Below are 26,312 nucleotides of genomic sequence, written 5' to 3' on the forward strand. Positions count from 1 at the left end.
ACGTGGTTCCCAAGTGTTCGTGGTCTCAAAGGAGCGGGCAAACACCCAGTTGGTCACCATGTACTGCTGCTATAGATAGAGACCAGACAAGACCTAAAGGACATTATCGGAGAGGAATTCCTGGAAGAAATGGGCTCTACATTCAGTTGTGAGGACAGAGTAAGAGTCAGCCAGGAGAAGGAGTCAAGAATGTGTCTCAGATCGCAGGTGCAGCCCGGGCAGAGGCCTGGAGGCTTTTGGCGTGGGCACCCGGGGAGAGTGCCCTGTGCAGTCCAGGGTGGAGGGAGCCCCTGCTGGGGAGGACACTGGAGAGAGTCCGGGATGTAGGGCTTTGGAAGAAGTTGAGTTTTACTAGAACTGACACAGTAGGCAGTGAAGGGTGTCAACAGAAGTGACCCTCAGGAAAGGTACTTCTGGTTTTGCTTCTGATATTCTACAGACCGAAGGATCGGGACGGGCGAGAGCAGGTATGTCTGTCCCTTTGAGACCCAACCGGTCATTCATTTATACATTACACGTGCACTTCTGTGAGTCTAGGGGAGAGAGCGTGTAGCCACTTTAGTAAGCAAAATGTATTTGATTCTTGAGAGCTTAGCATTGTCAGAAGTTGACTTAGCCTAGAATGTTCTAGGAAGAGAGGAACAAATTGTGGAGGTTGGAGGGAGGGAAGGCTTCCTTGGGAAACAGTCAAAATGAGACTGGAGCAAGTGGGAAGTAGGAGCAGGTCAGGGGCCCCTGTGGTCACTGGGGACCTGTGTACTTAGGTGAGGATGGGCGAGCAGGGTCTGGGGTGGGGCTAGAACTCTACCAGGGAGCCTCTGAACTGTTTGAAGTGGGGGTTGATGTAATCAAATTTGTGATTTGGGAAGGCTGCCGTGGCTCTCTGTGTTTGTATAGCGGGAAAGAGGGGGTGGGTGCCACCAACTGGGGGATCATTAGAAGACCATTCACAGGCTGGGATATGGGCATCGGGGCTACTTGGGGATGGCAGGGGCAGTGTGGATGCCGGCTTTCCTTATTGGGGGACTTGTTAGCGGGCCGACCTAGAGGCATTTTGTGGCTGGAAGAAAACTGATGTAGGCCGCCAGGTGGATTTTCCTCTTCTCTCCTTCCCTGCCTAGTGTGATGATCTTAGCTCAGCCAACATTTGGAACAAAAGAGCTAATTTCCAGGGTTGCCCAGGACTTTGTAGAGCTCCTTCGAGTGAGATCTGATCGGATTTAGGTTTGTGTTCAGATCTGGATGTTCACTTAGCTAGAAACGTCCTGTCATTTCGATTTCCATAGGGGTTTTTTACTTCATAAAGATTGCTTTCTTGGTGAGAGGAAATTTAATACAGCTGTTGTCTTTTTCAAAAAAATCATATCATTTAAGAACTTTAATATTCAAAAGAATAGAAATATATAAAATATTTAAGGAAGTCTTTGGTGTAGTTTCTTTGCTTTCTGAGCTAATGTGGAGTTAGAGCCTTTGCATTACTTCATAGCACATCCTTGTCAGTATTTAAAGAGCTGATAGTGGGCGCCCCAGGCCCCACCTCTCAAAGAATCGTTAAAGTTTTCTCTGAAATAGTGAGGTCATAAAGGTCTTGTTTTCAGAAATCAAACGGTTTATAATACGCAGCATAGCCACATTTATAAAATAATAATTAGTTCAAAATTAAGAAAGTGGAGGATAATTGATTTTTTTAAAGCCTATACATAAACTTTCTTGTGCTAATGTTGCAAGTGGAAATTTTGAAAAGAAAAATCCTACTGCAATATCATCTACATGGAATACATATATGAGTTTTACGCTTGAAAAGTAACTGCGCAGTGGTTTTCAAAGTCAGGAGCATTCCAGCTCAGATACTGGCAGTGATGGTTGCTGGTTTTCAATGAAAGAGCCTAAATTTGCCTTCTTAGCTTTTTTATTTTTGTATTGAGAGGGTTGATTAGTGCTTTGCGAGCATGATTTTGGGGCAAATTGAGGGCAGATGTCGTGTAAAAACAGTGAGATATTTCCATGCATTTTATTTTCTGGACATCACCAGGGCACATGTGGGGTTTGTGCCTGCAGGCTGGAATGCTGCAGGACTCCCTAATCCATCACCATTATGTCCTGGAGCTGCTCAGGTCATTGAATGCTTTTCTGTTGCTTGGAGGAAAGGTGGTCTGATGGAGATGATCAGATGTGCAGTTAAAGTGCTATTACTTGAAATAAGAGTAACCTAGAAACATTGCTCTAACAATACAGGATGAGGGAGGAGAATTGTCTGAGCTACTTGCAGTGGGGAGTCTTCTCATGTTTCTCCCACACCGTGACTCCTGCCAATATCCGCCACAGTCCTGCACGGTAGTCCTGCCGAAGCAAGCAAGCACTTTGCTCAGAAACGCACTGAATTTCCTTGTGCCTCTGTTTGTTGGCTTTTTTTTGAAAGCACATTTTGCCCTTTGCTTAAATGCCATCCATGCTAGTCAACTCTTACACTCATTTTTCTGGAACTCGTCCATAAATAGCTGCTGAATGGATGAACAGAATGTAGTATCTCCATGTAGTGGAAGATTATTCACACGTAAGAGTGAATAAAAAAGAAAAAAAAAAGAGGAAAATGAAAAAGGCCACCTGTTTTTGGAAGTCCACCCTGACTGTTCAACCCACACTTTTCCCTTTGAAACCCAATCACTTATGCTCCACTCTACTCTTTTTGATAGTGCTTACCACCTTCTAATAATCTTTAACGTTTTCAAAAAAAAAAAAAGAAAGAGATGCTGATACCACTTCAAAATATACAAGCCTTGATAACAGCTTGTTAATTGAAAGGAAGCAGACACAAACGGTCAAATATTGTTGATTTCAGTGATCTGAAATGCCCAGAAAAGGCACATGCAGAGGCAGAGAGCAGGTGATGGCTGGAAGGGGCTGGTTGGAGGGGGATTAGGGAGTGACTGCTAGTGATAGGCGGATTCTTTAGGGGTGATGAAGTGTTCTGGAAATAGAAGGTGATGGGTGCTACACAACCGTGAGTTTGCAGAAGACTGCTGAGCGCTGTGTCTGGGAGTGCCTGTTGTTGGGGCATCTTTATTTTGTTCTCATCCTGCAATGTGAAGAGCCATCTTCTGCTGTGGCTGTTCTACTCCTGTGAGTGGTGAGGGTCAGAGACTTTGCAGAGTCATGTTTCTTTTTTCCCCCTGGGTGAGTGTAGGCAAAAAAAGATTTAAGCCTAAGAAAGTGCTCCATCTGCAGAAATGTCTTTTTGTTTTGCATGGTGTAAAAACCTTGAGAGCTTTTAATCGTTGAGGCCAGTCTGTGGGAGGAAATAGCCCGTGAAGCCTGTTTGAGCCTGGGAAGCACCGTGCATCTCTCCCAGACACGGGTGGGGATTTCACCCCCGTTCAGGCAGTGAAGGGCCCAGACCCGTGAGCAGACTTGACAATCGTGAATATTTACGTGTATCCGCTGCTTCATCTTGGATATTAATTTCAAGCTGAGTCAGTTTGTGGCGGCAGCCTCATCCTACATCAGGAATTTATACTATCTGCTCTTTGAGGTGAAGACCTGACAGACTTGATTATTTAACAGTCTGCCTTGAATTGATATCTCAGATTCCTTTGTCAAAAGCAAACAGCAGAAATACAGAATTCCTTTAATGCCAATGTGACCTGGAACGAGTTTAGTCTCTGTGCCTCAGTGGCCTTATCTGTGAGTGGGAAAGATGATAACAGTGCTTCCCTCAGAGGAGCTGGTGAGGGGAGAGTCAGAAGCACAAATGGAGGACTTACAAAAGATGCTCTTGAATGACCGAATTTAGTGCTCTCAGCCTGGTGAGGCCTGAGGGGCAGAGATGTCAGAACAGAGCAGTCCTAGCCGGAGCTCGATCCGTGATGGAAGCTGTTATGATCAGTATCACCACTGTGCGTTATCAGGTAATTTTAAGACTTGGTAATATGAATTCTTGAATAATGTTAAAGGACTAGACATCTCAGATCCAGTTTACATAGTCCTCAAGATTTCTTCTGAGAAATGGATGGTTTCTTCCCCATCTTAAATCTGAGATGAGTCTCTAAAAAATTCTGTATTCCTCCATCTTTTTGCTTTAATTTTCCATTTCCTAAAAAACCATGTTTTTAAATGGAGTTAATGGGGACTGAACTGAGTGCCTCATGCATGTTAAGCACTTACTCTCCCAAATGAGGTATAATCTCCTCCGTGATTTTTGTTAAAATTTACTTTCTTAGTTTACAGAAGTAAGAGGCCTCTAATTCTTTTTCTGGAGACTTGTCCATGAACCTGTAAATCTATAATTAATGGACAAAATTTGGTTTATTAAAAAATCATTAGAATATTCTGCAATTCATCCAAAAAGAAATGCTCATTGACTTAAAATGTTTCTCCTTTAAGGGGATTTCTCCTGTTTGGTCTAGCTTAATTTGTTAACAGCCATCCTCATCATCATAATGACCAAACTCACTGTGAGTGGACACCTACCTAAGGCTAAAATGTTTTCCTCATGTTTTAATTCATAGCAGGTGTTTGATTGTAGGTATCAGTGTCTCCTTTTTTTCAGCTGAGGGATTGAGAGATGGAGCAGCTTGTCCCAATTACACGCAGCAGGCTGTGGCTAGCTCGGTGCTGGAACCCAGGCTGCACAGAATGCATTCTTAATTGCTCCTCTTATCAGCCTCCCGTTAAGTGGTTACCCGAACACCTGTGACTCCATAAACGGCCGAGTTTAGTGACCTCAGACTGATGAGGCCTTGAAAGGAGAGACACCATTGAGAAGTTGAGACAGAGTGGCAGAAATTAAAATTGTTCATTTTCACAAATTTTTAATTCTCAGGTAATTACATAAAAAGTTATTTTTTTTATTTTAGTGCTCTGTAAGCACTAAAAACAAAACATTAAAAATAATTATAGTGCAAAAGAGAAGTGAGCTCTTAAAGTCCAACCACTGCTAATGATGTTGCTTGTTTTCCTCTTGTGGCCCTTTTTGACAGAAATACCTACAAAGACTGAATTGGTTTTATGTAGTTTTAATATGGAAGAAAAGATTGTCAGTGAATATTGTAAGAAAAGTCTTTACTCTTTTCTTTCCTGTTGATGAATATGTACTTTATTTTCATGGCTTAAGTACATTTCCTCATTTGTGAAATTTGAGTAATATCGTTTAATTTGTCTGACTGTGAGAGGTAGATGCCTTGTATACAAAGAACCCAAGAGGTGCTTAATAAAAGTGTGCTGTCACAATGACAGATATTTTAGAAGGATCAACTCTGAATACTAAAGAGTGTCGCTTATTTCTGATACATATTCAATATGTATTTGTATGATATATTTGAATATGGTTTAAAGTAACAAGGATTCATTTTTTTTTTTTGGTGTAGTATGAAGTTTTAATGAAATCTGTATCATTCTAGTGAGACAGGGACTAGTTAAATTGCCTTAATCAGATGACCTTGAAGATTATTTACACAGAATATGTATTGTTACAAATCAGAATTTATGTTGCCGTGTAACCATCCACTCAGACATTTAAATTCGTGGGATTCTGACCAGATCCGTTAAGTTTAGTAAAATCCATATTGATCATTTTCAGGGAATAAACTCCTCTATTTTGTGATTAAAGAAAATTTTGATTTTTTTCTACATTCTTAACAGGTTTAAAATATCAAAACATTGATTTGACATGTCACTTTTTTAATAGAGAGAATAAAGCTCATGCTGTTTTATTATGTAAATAAATGTTTTTGTATGGCAACAAAATTGTATGATATCCTGGCTCTTTTAGTATTTTGCAAGATACTTAGATAACCTACTGTTGGAAAAATACAAACGTGAATTTTATGAATATAGGCCTAGTACAGATCTGTTGGTTTTTGCTACAGTGCAAGACATGAGGCATAGGAGAACTTTGCTGCTGATTGCCAGGAGGACAGATCCCATGTCTCAGTTTCCCCTCCTGTAAAATGAAGTGGCTGAACTGGATTCTTTCCTCTTCTAAGATGAGTTTCCATGAGCCTATATCTTCTGTTTATATTCAGGAGTATTAGCAATATCAGATTAAATACTGAATATCCCTCCTTTCCCCCGAATCAAAGTGCAGCATGTGCTATATAAGTTTTATTTATCTGATTCTCGTTACTGATCCTACAGGCAATTTTTGTGTTGCATCTTTCCTGGTAACCTGGAAGGTCATTTTACCCATAGGTGGCACTGTTGCACCTACTTACAGTCTTAACTTTCCTGTTTGTAAAAGGAGGCTTAAACAACGTTATTTTATTTTGATTACTTTACTTAATGCTTCAGAATAGCCCAATGTCCATTATGTCTGTCTAACTGGAAAAGTTATTCTGCTTATATCTTAGATTTATTCTGTCATCTCACTGTGAACATTTCAGACTTGCTGTGCAAACAATAGCAAAATCGGGCTTTTCTTCTAGTGTTAGAAACCAGTGAGCCGGGATTTTATAAAACAGCTAGAAGCGGCATCTGGAGGACCTTAAAGGTGAAAAGTGTATTGAGTTCCCTGAGTTTTGACCCCGCCGCTGTGTGTTAATTGGTGGTAGGAGATTTGGTACATATACGAAGAGGTGTAGTTTTTGATATGGTTTGCCTGCACGCGCTGCCACTGAGCCACTTGAGCCTGAGTCAGTTCGTTTTGAGTTTTTCCCTCGTCTGTGAGATGGGGACATTCGTATCTGATTTGTAGAATTGTGAGAATTAGAAATTATGTGCAGTGTTTACCACAGTGTGTATGTCAAGAGGGCTCTTAAACTTTAGCTGTTGTTTTGTGTGAAGCCATCATTTGAGAGTCTTTGGCAATTACTAAGAAACAGGAAAATAAGAAGAGATGGTTTTATGATGAAAGATATTTGAGGAGGTTCCATAGTTCCTATACCCATAATTTAGCATCAGCAGAGTCAGAACTGTTACACAGTCGCCCTAAACCAACGTTAAGCCACAGAATTATTTGTTACTTCATATATTTTGGGGTTTAAGGAGATCCAATACTTATACATATGTTGTCTCCAGCAGCCTACTGAGAGATGACACAAAAGAGTAGACAGGCAATAAATGTCTTCTTTGTTACTGATGAAGCCACGTTCTCCATGAACTTCAAGGCTGTGGGAAAATGCGTGTCATGATACTGTGTCCCAGAAATACAGACTCACCCTGTCCCATGTAGCTCTGGGCCACAGCGAGCCTTCCCTTGAGAAGACCTGCCCTTTCATGCACAGGGCTTTCCTGACATGGAGCTGAGCATCCCGCGTGCTTCCCAATGGTGACCAACACTGGAGTGAAAGGAAGGGTTTCACATGCCCTGCTTGTCTCCCCGGACTCACACCTCACTCTGTTAGTGTAATGAGTGCTAGCTGTGGGCCAGGGGCCAGGGGTGTGAAGGGAGAAGCACCCTCCATGGCCCAGAGGAGTGGTTAGGAGACATCCACTCCCTCAGTTTAAACAGGTGGTTGGATGGAACATAAGGGTGCTCCCCAAGAGTGTGTAAAAGGAGAAATAAGGATTTTATTTGGGACTTAGGCTAGCCAGGAAACAGATAAGATGATTAGAGGGGACACTTGTAAAACAATTTGATATTAAGTTGACATTTGTTGAACACCCAAAATGTGCTACATTCTTTTCTGAGCATTTTACAGAAATGAATCCTTCAATCTTCTCAACAAGCGAGTAAGGAAGGTTTGATTGTTATCCCAGTTTTACAGTGTGGAAATTGAGGCACACAGAGGGTAATTAAGTTGGCAAAGTCACAGAACTAGTAATTGGCAGAGCTGGTATTTAAACCCTGGCTGTCTGGTTTTGAGGTTCCCAGAGATGGGCTTTGGGTGTTTAGCATTATCGACATCCCTGAATCTTTATACCTCTGTGCATCAGTTAGCCTAGAAAGGACAGGGAAAGGAGTGTTACACAGGAGCTCATAGTCATTTCTTGGCCGCTGTCCACGGAGAGTGCACCGTGATTGGCGTTAATTGACTTCTGGGCAGTAGATCTGTTCGTATAATAGAAATATAGTCCATTGAATTAATCTAGAAACCCTTCCTGCTCCGTTTCTGTCCATGCTTGCCATGTGACTGCCTGCCCGTGATTGGGCCGTGGAGGAGAAAATGTACTCATGGTTGAACTCTGATATTTCAGTCTGGTTCATAGATTCACGTCTTCTGTTACATTAAAAATTTAAGTTTCTGGTTTCCTTGCATCAGTGTCTCATGAGCTTGGTTAATGTGAAACCAGTCCATGGGAGCCCAGGGATGATGACGGTATAATTTCTGAGCACGTTGAGGCACTTCTACCCGTGCAGACGTGGCTGGAGGATGTCCAGCTTCCTCACTGATTTCCCCCAACAGCATGGTCCTCTCCCACCCCTGGATGTGAGGTTGGGAGCTCTCTGAGTAGGCCAGTCAGAGGCCGAGTCCACCAATCAGAAAATGATGAAGTACCTGGAAGTGGGTTTAATAGAAGACAAGGGCTTCCAGGTTGTCAGATGGGCTGTTCGAGTCCATTTGGTGAAAAGCTGTCCACTGTCTGTGGTTGAGCTACTTCTTTGCTGTTGAAAAGTCTGGAGTAGATGAAGGGATTTTAAAAAGCAGAAAGGAGTGATTTCAGGTGGTACGTCCACACCGGTGAGAAGTGATGAATGACCGCCTTTGTGAGTCATAGACAGTCTTACAAACTTCATAAACCAGCTTTAAAAGCTCTTCCATCTGAGTGCACTTCATATGGGGTCCAGATCATCACTGGTCGCACTGTGAGGGCAAGTAACTGATAATGGCAGAAAGGACACGGAGGCATCAAAAAGGTCTCAGTCACTTTCCCTGTTTAAAGGATGCAGCACAGTGTAATATATTTTAGCTGGTTTTTCACTGAAAAGTTTTTAGTGTTTTCTGGGACTCCCCAGTGCCCCAAGGTTCCATGCAGCTGGGTGTCCCCTCAGTGCAGCTCTGTCAGCGCTTGCCCTGGGCTGACGCGGTGTCACGGGGAGCAGGACAGTCAGCGTCCCCGGCTCCTCCGAGCTCCGTCTCCTCATCCGCAGAGCTGGGTTTCTCATCCGTGTCTACTTAGTAGGGTTGCTGAGAATCACACGTGATGCTTCAGGTGTGACTTTTGGTTGTCTCTGTGATTGGCATATAGTTAATATTTGATAGAAACACTTGTTTTTTTAGTATAATTGTAGCACCTAGATTGCAGTGGTTTTTAGTCTGCATTTTTTATAACTTTATTCTTATTTTTAAATATGCACTTATTTTTATTTATTTTTTTTGGAGGTACTGGGGACTGAAGCCAGGACATTGTGCATGCTAAGCAGGTGCTCTACAACTGAGTAATACACACCCTCCTTTTCTGCACTTGAAGGTAAATATTGCTATACACAAAATAGCTCTTAAACACCATCATGGGACCTAGTCACTGTATAGACAATTGAACACGTATACTATTTCAATAGGAATAAATGTTTTTGAGACATACATTTCTGAATCTGTTAATGTGCTTAAAAACGATCATAGGTAGTGATAAACACGAATCTTTGATCCAGTACTTCTTAGAGACTGTTTTGCCATCAAGGGAAATTACATTCTTCAGAGAAGGCTAATTGGGTCTCTTTGATATTTAGATGGTTTAGCAGATGATGAAGGCTTTCAAAAGCTGACAGTTTTGTATTTTAAAGTAACTACAAAGTTACCTTCTACAAGTTGTAAGTACTAAGCTTGTGAAGTGCCCAGTAATCCAGGGGGTATGTGTCTGTGTCTGTGTCTGTGTCTGTGTGAACGTTGGTGTGTGTGATTTCAGGAAGGTAGAAAGAAATTCCATATAGACTTCTGATACCTTTCTCCTCCATTTCAAGGTGTTGGCATATATTTACACTAATAAATTGATATTCAGTTGTCATTTGGCATATTGGGAATAAGACTTTCTCATACTTGTTTCAGAAGGATTAGGGAGCATGAGCTTAGGAAATGGGAGGAGATAGAGGCAGGGAGGTTCTTTAAACTTTGTGCAGAATTAGAAACAGTAACTTTTCTCTTTTCTTCTAAAGCAAACTGGCACTGAATTGTAACATACTATTACTCAGAATTGCTTTTCTGATCAGATACATGTACCTCAGATTTTTAAATGCAACATGAATGATGAAATGTGTTTTAGCAGTTATTTTTAAAAGTAGTCTCTTTTCAAGTAAAAGGCTATAGCCTGTTCTTTCTTCTAGCGGTACAAGAAATTCTCATTGTTCTGTTGCAATGATCTATGTGCTTACTTTCTTTTTTTTTTTTTCTTTAAGTGCTTTTTTCATTGTGGTTTGAATGAATGTTTAAAATTTCTGTATTTTGATCTTTAGAACATGCTGATTTCTCAGAACTGTTAAAAACCTGATTGTTCACTGCTCTTTGTTTGGTGGGGCACCCTATTGATTTCTGTTGTCTGTTAAAGAGTGAAATTCTTCCTCTAGCCTGCAGATCATTAAGTGAATGGTTTGCAGTGTGCCTTTAAAATTATTTGTATGCATTGAGCATGTTTGTCCAGTGAATTTTAAATTGACTCATTGTAATGACTTTGATTTGATTCTGTGTCTTTTGCTCCTCTCCACAAGAATTTGAATTCTCTGTTGCATTTTGTATACGTGTTCTTTACAGGGGAAGAAATTTTGCATTTTTTACAGAGGTGGGTTTTCCTATCCCCTCTGAATGCCTTCTAAAATTGATACAATAAAAATCAGTTATTGCAGTGCATAAATATTTCATAAATTATTTTTTGGCATAATCAGAAACAATGACCAAGAATGATAATAAAAAATACGAAAACCTTCCTTCCTTTGAAGAATAGAAATCAGGTAGTCAGGCTCCCTCATGCTTTGTGCCTGACACACTTAATCTCATGTCATTGTGTATCATGATTCGGAGATGGTATTGTTTCAGGTTTATAGATTTTTGTTTTAACATTTGTGTTGAATTCTTTCTCCAGGCTGATGTTTCCTGTTGGGTTTGTGGAAAGAGTAGAAGGGAAAAAAATACTTTGTTTTGTTTTCAGGAGGCCTGAGTTGATGGGAAAAGAGTTGAGGGTGGGCTGAGGAAAAGAGTGACACTCCCTCTCCTCCTGGTTGAAATTGATAAACAAAGAAATCAATTAAGTATATCGATATTTGACCAAAAGAAGTTAGCGAGCCCAAACTGGCTAGAAATGCACAATGGAAATTACTGAATTCAGCTTCAGAATGAGGTGCTTTACCAAGTAGAAGCAGCTTAGAGCAATCAGAAAATCAGTAATATGATGAGATATAAATGGAATATTATATCTTTTATTGCTGAAACTTTTCTACGTTAAGTTGTGTAGAGCTAAAATTAAGTTTCAATCACCAGGAGTTAAGAGAGTGAGTGGTACTGTAGGATCGTTATTCACAGATGTGCCTAGACCCTGATAGAGTGGCTGAAGATGGCAGGAAGAGACCCACATCCAGGATTTTCATCCTAGGGTGTCCTCCATAATGGTTCCATGTGGAAGCAGATGATTGGGTTAACAAATTGTAACACACCCCAGTCGCCTCTGAATTTTAAGAAGAAAAAATATGCTTTGATACTGCTTTACAAGCAAGTTCCTGTGCATCCTCACTCCAGACGCCTTGCCTTAAAAAGCAGAGACAATGCTTTGCTTGTGTAGTTGAGGTTTTAGACAGCACTCTGCTGGTTGTAAAGCAAGGACCGAGACCCTCAGCTATAAACGCTGGGCTTGTGTGTTGTTAGATAATGTATTATCCCCAAAACAAGGACCTGGCTGGTCTGGTGGTCTGCTTTTTAATGAACATATCTAAAAATGTATCTTGTTCCCCTCACCCCATGACTTCCCTAAAGATACACTAATCCTTTGTACTCATTGTGTATTCTACAATCTCTGCCTCATCCTGTCTTTCCCGAATTTCCTCCTTACTATCTCACAACTGTTAACGAAGTTTTCCTTTGATTATACCCTATAAATATGGGAGCATTTGAGAGGCTTATGGAGATGGCTCCCTAATCCCTCTCGATTTCTTGACTTTTTCCACAGAGTCTTGAATAATCATTCCTTGTCAGTAAGACTTCTTCCAGCCAGAACCCACAGTTCCAGGTGAGAAGGATGCAGGCTTTATCTCTCCTACCGGAGGCAGAGACAGAAGAGAATTGAGATATGCTCCCCCGTGATCCCTTCCTGCCCCAGGTCTACTGCAGTTCACCTGCAGCCTTCTGGCCTCTGCTCAGAGGGCCTCTGTCCCAGGACTGACCTCAGCGTTTTCTTCCCTTGTCAATATTTCCTGTGCCTTTCAGAACTTGGTCTCTTCTCTGCAATTCAAACCTGGCAGATGTGATGGTGGTCAGCGTGCTGGTGGGCAGTCCTTTGGGGACCCCCAGGAGCCATGCTGATTCTCCTTAGTCTCTCAATCAGGGTTACGGAGCAGTCGAGCACAGAAGGAAGCCCATTCTCGAGATGTCAACAGAGCATTTCATCACTTTCATTTTATTTTTCAATTTTTGGTGGAGAAATTATTTGTAGTGAACTGTTCCAGATATTTGCCGCCTGCTTTCCTCATCACCATTCCTTGTTGTCTCTGGTGCTAGTTTTATAAACCAGGTTTCTTCTCTGGTCATTTCTGGCAGCTGGGCTTGCCGAATCCTTGATCTGTATTTGAAACAGAATGCTTCCTCGTGATGTCAAGGTGATTTTCCTATTTCTGAATATTTCGTGTACACTCAGCAACTGTTTCAAGTGAAATGCTCTTGTCCAATTTCGGTTAACTCACATTTGCTGATCTCCTGCTTTCATGCTGAGAGCAGTTTCTTTTTCCTCTAATAAAAGTTAGCAATTTGCATTTACTATGGAAGATACTGGCCCAAGGTCCTTTTGTTCTTAAGAGTTTTAATACAATTCACCCATTAAAATGTACATCGGTTTTTACTCTATGCCCAGAATTGTGCATCCCATTCAATCTTAGAATATTTTCATCCCCCCAACAGGAAGCCCTGTATGCATAAACAGACATTCCCATCTTCCCCATCCTCCCCCAGCCCCAAGGAGCCACTTTTCTCTCTGTGGATTTGCCTGTGCTGGACATTTCATGTAAATCGAGTCACTTCATATAAGTGGAAACGTCTATTGTGACTGACTTCTTTCACACTGAGTAACGTTTTCAATATTTGCTCATGTTGTGGCCTTAGTCACTATTCTATGCTATGCTATTGCTGAATAACATTCCACTCTATGGCTGGGCCCCACTGTTTACCCATTCATCAGGTGATACGCATTTGGGTTGTTTCTGTTTTTGGCTGTGATGAGTAATGTCGCCGTGAACACTCATGTGGTATTATTTATGTGGATATTTGTTTTCAGTTCTCTTACGTGTGTGCCCAGAGAGCAGAATTGCTGGGTAAGTCAGAAACGAAATGTTCAACTCTCTGAGGCCCTGCCAGGCTGTTTTCCAAAGTGGCCACGCTGTGTTACATCCTCACCAGCAAGGGCTGCGTGCTCCGCTTCCTCTGTGTCCTCTTTAGTGCTTGTTACGCTTTTTTTTTTATTATACCCTATTGTAGTGAGTGTGAAGCGGTTTCTCCTAGTGGTTTTGACTTGATTTCCCTTACAGCTAATGGTATTGAACATCATTACATTGTGCTTTATGGACATTTGTATATTTTCCTTGAAAAATACCTTTTCAGATACTTTATTAACCTTTTAATTGAGTTGCCTTTTTATTGTTGAGTTGTAGGGCTTTTTTTTCTTCATTTTGAGATACAAATTCCTTACCAGATAAGTGATTTGAAAAAATTTTCTCCTCTGTGTTGTTGTTTCACTTTCTGGATGGTGCCCTTTGAAGCAAAGTTTTAAATTTTGATGAACTGCAATTTGTCTCTGTTTTCTTTGTTTCTTGTGCTTTTGGGGTATTATTTAAACTCTGAGGTATTTTATTTAAGCTTTTATATATAAAATAACTTAATTCTTAGGACCGTTATAGGAGATGGGTGCAGTTGTTGTCCCCAGTCTATGGATAGGAGACTGAGATGCAGAAAATTTCACTGAAATATCAGTGTCACATCTACCTAGTGCTGTGGGATTTCAGACCCTCATGTTTGTCCCCAGCATTTGTGATCTTCACCACCATGCTCCACTACTGCCTGGAATCGTTAATGAAAATGACTTTCATTTTTTGATTTCTTGTTAGTTTGTTTTCTCATTGGGGACCTCATCTCCTTATTTTCCTTTCGGATATCAGTGTAGATTTATTTTAGGTCTCATGTAGGCAGAAGCATTGCTATCAGTTAACTTCTTTATTACTCACTCTCCAGTGATGATTGTTGCTAGTTGACCTAACCAAGTCATGCTTAAGTCTTTCCTGCTAATGACACTAAAAACAGTCATGACTTATAGAATGCTCAAAGAAAGTACTTGATTGATTTTATTTTGCTACCCAATCAAACCAATCAAGTAAAAACCCCAGTGTTGACACAGACTATAAGCCCTCCAGAATAGGATCACTGTCTTCCTTCTGTTTCATTTATTTGGTCACAGTGTCTGGATAGTGACTTGCTGTCCAGCAGTTTTGTGAGGATATGGTGCTCGTGAATCATTGTAAGGACAGAATTTTGACAACAGACTGTGTTGTTCATTTCACAAGGGAAAAGATAATATAGAAATACTGCTCAGATTTATTTTAAAATTAAGCTTGGAATTTTGAGAAGAATTCAAGAAACCATACAAAGCTCTTTTTCACTAATTTTAGATCTATCTTAGACACATATGGTTACATAGCAGAGTAAGTTATCAAGTACATTTGACAATAGGAGTGTAATATTGATTATTTGTTTTAGTTGAAATATTCTACCTGGGATAAAGTAATCAGTGCCCATAAATGAACAAATATGTTTGTATTTCTATGCAACATGGGAGCAGAGTTCATGTTTCTATATAATATGTATGACTGTGTGTTTTAATCTGTCTGTCAGTGTTTTTATAGTTTTTCAGCAATGTTGTAACTTCAGAATTCTTCTAACATATTCACTCCCGATACTACTGCAGTTTGTACTGTGTATCCTATCTTATGCATGGGATTCCACTGTCCCCTCAGTGAGGAATTTCCTCTCCTATTGAGCTAGTAGCAGAGTTAAAGGAACAGTGATTTCAAGGCCTTTGCTCTCCACGTGTTCGCAGTTTCCTGTCAATCACGATTTTCTCTTTCTTGTGTTTTCATTGTGCAATTAGAATTTTTGAAAATAATTATTAATATGTTTCACCAGTCTTCCTAGAAATTTGATGTGTTTGTGCTTTTCAGTTTTCAATTTATGAAAATTGTAAATGCAGACTTGTTTTTAAGTAGTCCTTTTTCACTAGATATTTGTTTACCTCTTTATAGTTAAAATAATTTTCCCCAATGAATGAATCGGTGTGCATGTTTTAAAAGATACTTTAGTTTTTATTTTTCTTATTCTAACAGGTATATTCGTTGTACAGAATTTAGAAAATAAGGATAAACACAATAATACCTTAAAAATGGCCTCTAATCTCACTTGTAGATACAGTTGTAATGTTTGAAATTGAGAATTACAAGTCCTCTCACTTTGTTCTACTCTTTCAGGTACGTTTTGGTTACTGAGACCCTCGAATTCCCATATGAATTGTAGCAGAAGCTAGTCAGTTATTGCTGAGGAGCCCGCTGGGATTGTGATCAAGACCACGTTGTATGTGTGCTTCACTCTGGGGAGCACTGCCATCCCAAGAATATTGTCATGTGATCCAGGAATTTGCGTGGTTTGTCTTTCCAGGTATTTAGGTCTTCTTTAATTTATTTCAGCAATGTGTATGGTTTACATAGTATTATTTTACTTTAATTTTTGCCTTTATACTGAGGACAATTGTGCAAGGTACCAAGATTAGAATTGTATTATAGCCCTGCAACTTGCTGCCACCATGGACGCTGTGGTCTCTCTTTGCCCTTTGTAAAATCTCACACAAAATAGGACCTAAGTAACTCTCTCTTGAAAGAATGATTATATGATTGCTGGATGATGCTTGAGAGTCCTTGTGATGATGTCTTTTTCCCAGACTTTCCCCTCTTCTTAAATATGCCCTTTCTCTTCCTTTCCTCCAGCCTGGGTTTCAGCCTGCCTGTGGCATTGATTTTCCTTGTCTGTGGACTCTTCTTTTCACTAGTTCATGATAATGTTACATGTCGGCTGTGGAAACTTGCTAGATGTCAAGAAAGAGCAAATCCATTGCATGCTAGTATTTTTAGAGTGTGTTATTGAATTATCAATTGAAATTAAAGCAGGCTGACCCATTGAGCCATCCCCTGAGCTCTTTTTGCCTTCCTACAGGTGATACTGCTCTCGTTGCTGCATGTGCCCTTCCCCCAGACTTAGTTTTGGAGTTGAGTAAATCACCATCACTGGAGCCCTCTCTTTAAAAGATGAAGAGAACATTTGCTCCTTCTCCCTGCTTGGGGACTTGGATGAGATGAGGTAACAGATAAAGAATGAAGCCCCACCTCATTCTGACCACTGCTCTTTCCGTTCATTTCTCCAGGGGAAGAGTACAATTCAAAAATATAAAGATTGTGAGCTAATGAAATATACAAGACAACCGATCATTTATTAAATACACTTTCATGCCAGAAACAAATGTATTATACACACAAAAAGCACATAAATTACGGTAGTACTGTGGTTACAAACGTGGGCCGAGTTCGAGTCCTGCTCTGGAGTGACAAGTCCTGTGAAATGGAGAACTTGTAGGTCGGCTTAGCCTCTCCCGGACTTTTTTCTTTCCTGCAGAGACAGGGCTCGCTAGTCATCCCTCCCCCGTAGAGGTGCTGTGGGTTGTAAACGACGCACGTGGGCAGGCCAAGCACAGCTGCTCGTTCCTCGTAAGTGCAGGATAGCACAGCTTTTGCGGTTACGGCTTTATGATCGCACTGTGTAGACCCTCAGTGCTCCGAAGGGATGTCTTGCGGATTGGAGATGGGATTCTCACTTCTGTAAATACCCAAAGATTGTGTTATTGAGCCTTGCTGATATAAATCTATTCTTTAGAAAGTACATAATGTAGATATATTTTTCAAACATGCATGCTTTTTTTCTTTTATTATTTATACTTCTACCCTCTCATCACGTTGTGTGACTTTTGATGGAATCCAGGAAACAGTCCTAAGCCACCTGCCTCTTCACACTTCTTCGTGATGGTTTTCTTCCTTGACTAGAAGAGGGTTTTGCATAGGAAATTTTGTTTGCTCCCCTTCTCTTGGAGTCTCCCTGTTTGTCTGCCCATCTCTCACCTGTCCATCTGTCCATTTCTCTACCCACTCATTCTTCTGACTTGTTCCAAGAAGCACTTCAGGCAGCTTACAGAAGAACAGATACCAAATAAACAAGTGAGAAAATGGGGCCAAGTTCACAAATTGAGGCTCGGAGTTGAGCCTGTTTGAGAGTTGCAGGCGTGAGACACACGCCTCTGCCTTGTGACTTATAAGATAGACAGCATCAATGTTCCTGAGGCTCCCAGCACACACAGGGAAGCAGGGTTTGTGGGAGATGCTCACTGGCTGTGAAATAAATAAGTGGCTTAGGAGAAGCCCAGCCTTTCCAAATACTAAGACTTAGGAGAATATTTTGAGTGTCTTCCAAAATCTGAGTATTGCATCTTTTCTTTTTCAGAGTTTTATGTATAGTTGGTTAACATTCTATAACTGGAAATTTCTCCAAAACTGCTGCCCACGTGAGTCCCATGACTCGGGAATGGGGTGGTTCTGCTCATTGACGGGTGTTGGCCAGAAACGGAAAATGACAGCCTCCAAGGAGCCTGGGATTAAGCAGTTATGTTTTGTCAGTGCTGTAGATTTCAGAAAATGCTTTTACCGTTTCTCTCCATCTGAGGAAGCAGCGTGCTCTCTTCCCAGCATCAGGAGTTCAGGGTCTCGGGATGGTGGGGGCTGACTGCACTGCCGTAAAGACAGCTGAGCTAGTCACTGCATGTGTGGTGCTTTCACGTAGTGCATTTCATGTTTTTTAAAAGGTTTCAACATGTAGTTAATTAACTGAGTTAATTAACATTTAATAAATATGAGGCTTTTTTGAAAAGACAGTTATAGGCAGAATATAAGTTGTGAACACTTTAAAAATGGCTTCATTAGTGAAATTTCAGTAAGGAAGATTCAGTTTATCTTATTTACGCCTCTCTTTAAAAGTAACAAAGAAACAAGACAGAAAAAGCAGAGGATTACTTCTGTTCTTCCTCTCGGCTTGCAGGTGCCCTCACCTCCAGTGGCATCCATCCAGACACCAGCACTGACACTGGCCGTGCTCAGAAATGCCTCAGCCCTGAAGACACAACTGACAAATGGAAGGGAGCCGCGTCCTGTTACAGCGGGTGCTCTCACTTTGTGGGTCCTTATGTAACTGCGTGGTGTTATTCAGGATCGCCCTTTCTACACTGTGTGACGGTGCTGCAGTGTCTCCTAGTTATTTGTTTCTGTAACTACTCATGTATTTTTTCCAATGTGTGGTACTAGACATCTAAAAATGCATTTTTCAGATGAAAAATAATGTGTATTTAATATAAAAGTCTGAAAAAAGAGTCAAAAGGGTCTATCCTGGTCCCAGTACTCAAAGATAATAATTAACACTTTAACATCTATTTTCTGTTCTTTTCATCAGTGTGTATCAGCTCTGTCATAAAAACCAGTGAGCACTGTGTGCCTGTTTACTGTGTGGAGACCTCCATTTTCCATTCGGCTTATTACACATTTTTCTACAATATTCTATCTCCCCTGACATGATTTTTAATGACCAGTATAGCATTCTGTTTTGTGGAGGCATCGTCCATTTTACTTTGTACTTAAGTAAACTTTTAAATTCCAAGTATACTTAATTGAAATTCTGAAAAGAGAACTGTGGTGGTACCGAAAGTCCCCTACTTCCCTTCCCCTTTTTTCCTGAGAGTAAAAGCTGCTGACAATGTGGAGTATATATTTCATGACCTTTATGCCTTTGTCATATATATATACACACATACATACACGTATATGAGAAATCTATGTATATGTGTGTGTATATATGCTTTATTGAAAAATAAGGCCATACTATATGTTTTCTGTAGCTCGGTTTATTCACTAACGTATATATCATAGACCTCCTCCCACTCCAGACTCACCCGGTCCTTTCAGATAGAGTAAAGGGGTCTCCTGATGTGCAGGTTTGGTCTCTTGTGTAACGACACCTTTCGTGGGAGAGTACTGTGGACAAGGCCTTGGACCACGCTGAAACGCTGCAACTTTAGTGCCCACAGCTCTCCGTGATTTACCGCATCATTGTCTTGATGGTGAACACTTAAGTTTTCTCCATTTTCCACTGTCAGAAAGGGTGTTTGACTGGCATCCTTCTTGTACAAACATTCCTGTGATCTTGTATGAGTATTCCTTTAGCTAAGGTTTCTGAAAATTTAGTCCTTGGATGTGACAACTTCATACATCACAGGATGCTTTCAAGTGAATCTTGAAATTCCTTCTCCTGTGGGGCATGAAAAGATGTAGAATAACTTATGTAACCAATTCTCTATCGCTGGATATGATTTCACTTCAGCATTTCTTCCCACCATTGTAAACAGTGCTGTGCAAATGTTCTGATGAGTACATCTTTTTGAACTGATTTTTTCTAAATGTAACGATTCCTAAAAGTGGAGTTCAGCCTGTGTGCACACACGTTTTTCAGAGTTTACATATCCATTGACATGTCATCCTCCAAAAGATCGCTCACAGTTTGTTGTCTCAAAGATGGACACTAGCTATAATATCTTTTAAACATATTTGCCAATATGACGAGCAAAATGATTTTCATTATTTTAGTTTGCACTTGATGACCAGTGAGGTTTTGAGCATTTTTCACTCATTAGCCATCTGACTTTTAAAAAGTGAATGATCCCTTTTGTCCTTTGCAAACATTTAAGTGGGGGAGCTTCTTGCTGCTTTGTGACAGCTCAATGTGTATTATGAACATTAACCCCTTGTCTTCATCAACATGTATCAGAGAGCTTTTACTTGTCATTTCTTGCCTTTCATTTTGTTCAGTAGGTTCATTATTGTTGTGGCCCAAAATAATCTTAAGATAGTAAATGTCTTCTTTTTGGGTTTTATTCTTAGAAATGCTTTCTTATAATGGTATAAATTTCTTCTGTAGGTTTTTTTAATCTCTAAGATGGAGATGATAATGGTACTTGTTACAGTGAGGAGAAGCTGAATTGATATGAGCAAAGAGTTGTATTTGCTCTTATTATTACTTTCTAATATTTACATCATTTTCTGTAATTTTTCTTGTGGTCATTTTGACGGGAATAGAATTTGTTTTTTCCAGGTATTCTCTGATTGTAACAAGACAATTATTAAATTCATACTTTGCTTTTTAATTTGAAATCCCACCTGTAAAAAAAATACTTATGTATACTAGAGTCTCTTTTTGAGCTCATGATTTATTTCTGTCAATCTTACTTTCTTACTCTAGCACTATATCTTACATATTGTAAAAATTTATTTAATATATTACAGTGTGAATTTTTTGATTCTTTTTTCGATCCCTAAATTTCTTGGCTTGTATTATGACTTTATTATTCCTGAAGAATTCTAATATAATTTTTTCAAGTTAAAAAAAAAAGATAAGTGTTGTCATGGGATTTTTTAGTAATTTTGAATTATCTTTAGGAGAACGTACATCTTTAAAACTGCTTTCCTCCATACAAAAGGTTGATGTCTCTACTTTCACACTTTTACTTTACCCCTCAGTACAGTCCTGTACTTTCTCCATGTACAACATGGGCATTGTTTTTGAGTTTATTCCAGATTATTGTTGATGTTTTTGTTAATTTTTTAAGTGAGAAATTTTTGCTATTATATTTTTTAACTGTTAAAACTGACACCTAGGAAGGCAGATTCGGTTTGTAAATACTCACTTTGTAACTTCTCATTTAAAATTGTAAGTATTAAGTACTTGTTACAGAATCCTTTCTTTTCTGTTTTTAAAAATTTGTTTCCAAGATTCTCAAAATGGTCATAGCTAAGTAGTATAGGTGGGGAGACAGATGGAGAGAGGTAGTGTGGCTCATGTACAAACTGTGAGCACTTTCATGGCTGCCTTTATGCTGGAAAAGCTGATAAACAGTCCAGCTTAAACCAGGGTGGCTTTGTATGCACTTGAAATCCAGCTTTCCTGCCTGTATGGTGAAGCCTGGTAGGCGTGGCAGGTAGATGATCAAGGTCGAATGGAGGTTATTGGCTGCACAGAGCACTGTGTCTGAGAATTGGAGACCATCGCCATGGGAAATGCTTGGTGCCAGGAACAATGCAGAGGAGCTGGGGAACCTTGTGTTAAGGATTTTCCAGCCCTGGGAGTGGGAATATCAGACTCTGCACTCAGATCTGAGTTTGAATTCATCCTCTTTAGTTTACTTGTCCTCTGACTTTTGTCAAGCTATATACCGTCTTTCACTTCCTGTTTTCTTGTCTCTCAAATTAGGAGAATTACATCCTGCTGCTAGAGTGTTTGATCAGGTTAAATAATTTGTGTCTATAAGATGTCACATACAGTCACAAGCTCAGTGAGAAATGGGCTGTCGCCTGTTCTTCTGCAGCTCAGTGCTTGACAAGACATGGGGGAAAGCCAGTCCCTAATTTGTGTGTGATGCAAGTAGGAACAAAATTAATGTCTTGCCTTTCCCTAGCAGTATTCTTACAGCTTTGCTTCATTTACTTCTTTCCTCCTTTCCTTTCCCCTTTCCCATCCTCCACCAAAAGAGCCTCTCAGAAAAATAGATTCAAATTACTTTAAAGGTTGGCTCATCCTCATGAAATGATAGTATCATAAAAAAAACTGTGCAAATCCCAGAATATATTTTATATGATTTACACACACACATGTGTGTGCAAACACACACACACACAAAATCAGTCTACCTCCCACTTACAGAGGGAGAAGGTCCACTTTTTCTGAGTTTTCATTCACAGAGAGTGAGAACAATGTCTCTTACACAGACTTTCACCAGGCTTCGTGCATGGTGTTTTTAATTGAATTTCGGCTTTGTGGCCATAGATATAGTCTCCTAATAGAAGAGAGAAAGTGGAGACATAGACATTCCGCTGAGATATTGGTGTCATCATATTTTAGTTGTAAAGGACTTAAGACAGCATAGAGTCGCAACATTTTATGGGTGAGAATCCATGATGTTGTAACTTAGACAAGAACCTGGGTCTTCTGCCATCTTGTCCACGCGGGTGAAGAGGCAACTGGGCAGGGGATAGTAGGGATCCTTCCTGCTTCACTTCCATGTTCTTGCTAGTTTTCATTTCAGCTGCCTTTAGTTTATGTTCATGAGGCCACTCATGGGAAGGTCACTCTGTCCTGATAGATTGAGTTTCTTATCAGCGAAAAGCTCTGGACCCACTCATATTTCCCAGAGTTTTCTGCTGACCTGCTGACACTTTATATAATTGAGACCTAAGAAACTACTGAATATAAAATCCTTATTGTTATCGTTTCCCCTCGAGTTCCATAGGAATGGGGTGCTGTCTCAGGCTGTCTAAAGCCAGATCTGAACAAAGATAGGGTGATGGGCTGTGCTGCTGGACCTACACAGTCGAAGGGGATTTCCACCTTAGCTTTATAATCAGGCAGATTAGTTCAAATCTTGCCTTTACCAATTATTATCTTTGTGTCTTGGGGGAGAAACTGTACTTTTTTGTGTCCAAATTTGTTTATCTGTAAATAAGTTCAGTATTTATTTTAAGGTTTCTGTTTTAGAATTGAATGAGCTAATTCATTCATTTATACCTAAAATAGCGATCGCGTGGTTCTATGCTGGTGCCTTGGTAGTTGATTACTAAGGGAATTGGCAGTGAGAATGGGGGTGGGGGACCCCTGGATAATAGAGCTTATATTCCAGGATATGCTTGTAAAAGACTGGATGTGCAGTAGATTTTTAGTAAATATCTACTCCTTTCCTAATCTGCATTGATTGTTTATATATCTTTATACAAATATATTAACAAGTTTTATTGCAATTTAAATATTTTTGTAGTATTTACATTATGTAGCTATAAAAATACATGAAATAAAATGATTTGAGTTTTATTTTCTTTTCAATAAGCAAAACAAAATAAAATAGAAAAGAAAAAAGTCTTGAGGGAGTAGAAATAATTTTATTTCTGTGGAATCAATTCCGTATAATAGGTCTTTGTCATGTTGTTAAACAGCATATAAAATTGATAGGCTGTGACATACTGGAAATGAGGAAACAGTGGAGACATACTACCTCTAATGCAGTCATTTTGTTACCAAGTCCAAACTCGTTCTGCTTGCTGCATGACAGGCCAATAAATGGGGAGATGAGATGTTGGAGTAAGGAATAGTGACTTCATTTGAAAATCTGGCAGACCCAGAAAATGGCATATTGATATCCAGTAGAACTCTCTTCCCCAAAGCAGAATTCAGTCTCCTTTTATACTAAAAAGCGGCGGGGATGTGGTTGGTTGTTGCAAACTTCTCGCTGTACGAATTGTTTGTCCTTGGAATCCTTTGTTCCTGCAGCTGTCCATGGTGGGTCAAATTAAGGTGCCCCCATAAAACCTCCAAATGAAAGAAAGGTTATTATCTATTTTGCAACTTGCCATCTGTACATAAGTGTAGAAGAGCTAATATCCTTAAAGATCAGAGCCCGGAGAATAGGCTGTCCTGGATATTTCAGGCTAAAGGCAACTTTTTTTTACAAAAGGTGCAGAGATAGCAAGTCGGAGCCTAGAAAACAAGGTACAGGTTTAAAGCCAAACGAACACAGCTAACATGGAGTCAAATTTGTTCTTTTCTTTTACAATTTCTTTTTCTAACTCATAAATAATTTTAGTAAGAAACATGAGAAATTTTTTTTTTATTTTTGCTTCTTAATAACGGATTACAACTACACTTTAGTGAGCAGGGATGCTGTGCGTGCCTTGGGGTCACAGCAAACTCTTGTTGGGGGTGGTCGACCCTGTAACATACCGGATGTCCCGTGAGTGTTGGTGAGGGTCCCCCTAACCAGGGGCTCTCTTCGGGAACCACCATATGGGCATTGACCCCTGGAGACCTCTTTTTCAGCTGCAGGAAATTTTTTCAGATTTTGTGATGGAAAAATCTCTCCAGCTGCAGATAATCAGGGAATAAAGGAAGAGGAAAAGGGCTTGAAGTAGAGTAGAAGAGAAGGACAGAATATCAGGGAACGTGGGGGCTTGGCAGCGGGGCCTCGGGAGAGAGAGGAGCAGAGGTGTGGAGGGTCCCGGCTACGGAACTAGCTCCTGCACCTTTCCCCGCACCCAAGCCACACAGCTTTTAATTGGGCCCAGGACTCCCTCCTTTCTGGATGTCACCCTGGGCAGAACTTTGAGAATCGAAGCTAAGGGGTGGTCAACACTCACCTAGGGGGTCACTGAGGACTTTGCTCAAGTCCACATTGACTTTTCCAGTCATGTGCCTTCACCTGTTCTTTATCTCAGGATCTGAGAAGCAGGAGCAAGGAACTCATGGAGAGATCCAGGAAGATATCTGACTGTGTTAAGAGACGACAGTCACAGTGACACGTGGAGCGAAGACACTTGCAGTAAAGTAAAATATCTTCACAACTATTGCATCAGAGCTGCAAGTGTGAGAGAACCTAAGCCTGTCTCAGAGTGCAGGGGACAAGAGAAAAGGAATGGTAAAATTACCACTGACATTTGAAATTTTGTTAAAAAGAATGCTACTGTTAATTGTATCACTTGAATGTATGCAGGTGTTTTTCTATGAGCATTCATAGGTTCACAAAACCCCACCAGCCACTCTTGCTCCCATCTGGTGTGGGCTTTCTCAAGCACAGTGCCCTTCCTGCTTGGGTGGGCCACGCTGCTGGTCCTCGCCTGGGGCCGGACTGCTACAGGACACTGAGTCCCCGAGGCACGACCTGGGATACATGACAGGAACATCTCTGCTCTTGGCTGAGGGCCTCCGTTTCCCCCTGCAGTGTAAGAATGCCGGTGACTCAGTTAGAAGCATGCATCCAAGCCATCCTTCCGTGTCATCACCATCTAGAAGCGGTGCCTGAATATTCTGAATTTCTGCAGAATGTTGTTTGCAATCACCTTGAACAAGTGAGTGTGTGTCCTCTTTCAAGTGGAGGAATTACTGCCATTTTCCTGGAACTTACTCACCACTAGTCCATCTGAATTTTCTGTGCTAGGATTCAGTATAGCCTGCTAATAACTCTGCAGTCAGATCTTGAAACCCTGATGAAGAGGATTATTTATTTTCTTTCCTTATATGATAGTATTTTACTTTCAAAATTCTGAGTTTTCTGTTCTTGGAGGAATTTTTTTGGGGTTTGGAGAAACAACTTTGCTCTTACCATCTTTGTGACCTGTTGCTATATGCATCTCACCTGTCTTCTGTCACTTGTGAGGCGGTTCCATTTGTGACCCTGTCCGGGTTATTCATTTTATAAAACATAAAATCTGTAAAAGTACAGAACCCTTTTACTCCGAAGACATTCCACAAATACTCCTTTAATCTGGGTGTGGTTTTAACAAGACACAAACATTAGAACATATACTTGCAGGTTGCCAGTGCAAAATCCCCAAATGAATAGTCTAGCTCAACATCTAAAATCTTTCTTATCTACCTTGGATATGTATGGATAAGTGAAGCAGTTTGCTAAGAACCCAAGACCAGGTTTAGGATACAGGCTGATGTAGCTCAGCGGGTCCTCCCAAGCTGATGCTCTGCCAGAGAGTGGGGTTGAGGGGAGAGGGCGTGCCCTGCCCTCCATGAGCTGACAGTTTCATGGCAAACACCTTCACAAGGTGAAGAAATTGGGGTTTCTTCTATGAACAGTGGGTCTGAAAAGAGCCCAAAAAGCATGGGAGTGACACAATCCCATTTGTCTCAAGTAGGGGAGAGTGGCTGTGGGGCCACTTGGGAGACTCGTGAGTCCAGGTGGGCAGTGTTGGTGGCTTCCACTTGAGCGGTAGGATAGTGGGTAAAAGCGAACAGATTGAAGGCATGTTTAGATGGTAAAAAGAAAGATTTAAAGCTGTCTGTGAAGGTAGGATGGAGTAAGGCCCAGGTTTCTGGGTGGATTAATGAGTTAAATGATGGTCCTGCTGTGCTCTGAGGAGGGAAAGCTGCAGAGGGATTTCTGGGGGAAAACTGATGAGTTCAGCTGTGGGTAAAGTGAAAGGTTGTTAGATGTGTGGTCTGGGATCTCAGGTGAGAGCCAGTAGTGAGTAGGGAGAGGGGAGAGAGACTTTCAAATAATTTTATCTTGTGAAC

General features: G+C 40.6%; 1 protein-coding gene across 3 annotated transcripts in view; it reads left to right on the forward strand.

Annotated features, from left to right (window-relative positions):
- Window positions 1-26,312, forward strand: part of LOC140694866 (trafficking protein particle complex subunit 9-like) — a 109,866-nt gene that overhangs the window by 67,246 nt on the left and 16,308 nt on the right. The window contains exons 1-2 of one of the 3 annotated variants that reach the window (XM_072957892.1): window positions 24,506-24,705; window positions 25,009-25,135. Coding sequence is in view for 1 of the 3 variants with exons in the window: in XM_072957891.1 (XP_072813992.1) it covers window positions 18,243-18,376 (134 nt within the window). In the remaining 2 variants the exon portion in view is untranslated. Of the gene's footprint in view, window positions 1-18,242; window positions 18,377-24,505; window positions 24,706-24,884; window positions 25,136-26,312 lie in introns of those variants that run through there. The other 2 variants (XM_072957891.1, XM_072957893.1) reach the window with 2 other exon arrangements.

This window comes from Vicugna pacos, unplaced genomic scaffold (genome assembly GCF_048564905.1).
Source record: "Vicugna pacos unplaced genomic scaffold, VicPac4 scaffold_106, whole genome shotgun sequence".
In the NCBI taxonomy this organism is placed as follows: domain Eukaryota; kingdom Metazoa; phylum Chordata; class Mammalia; order Artiodactyla; family Camelidae; genus Vicugna; species Vicugna pacos.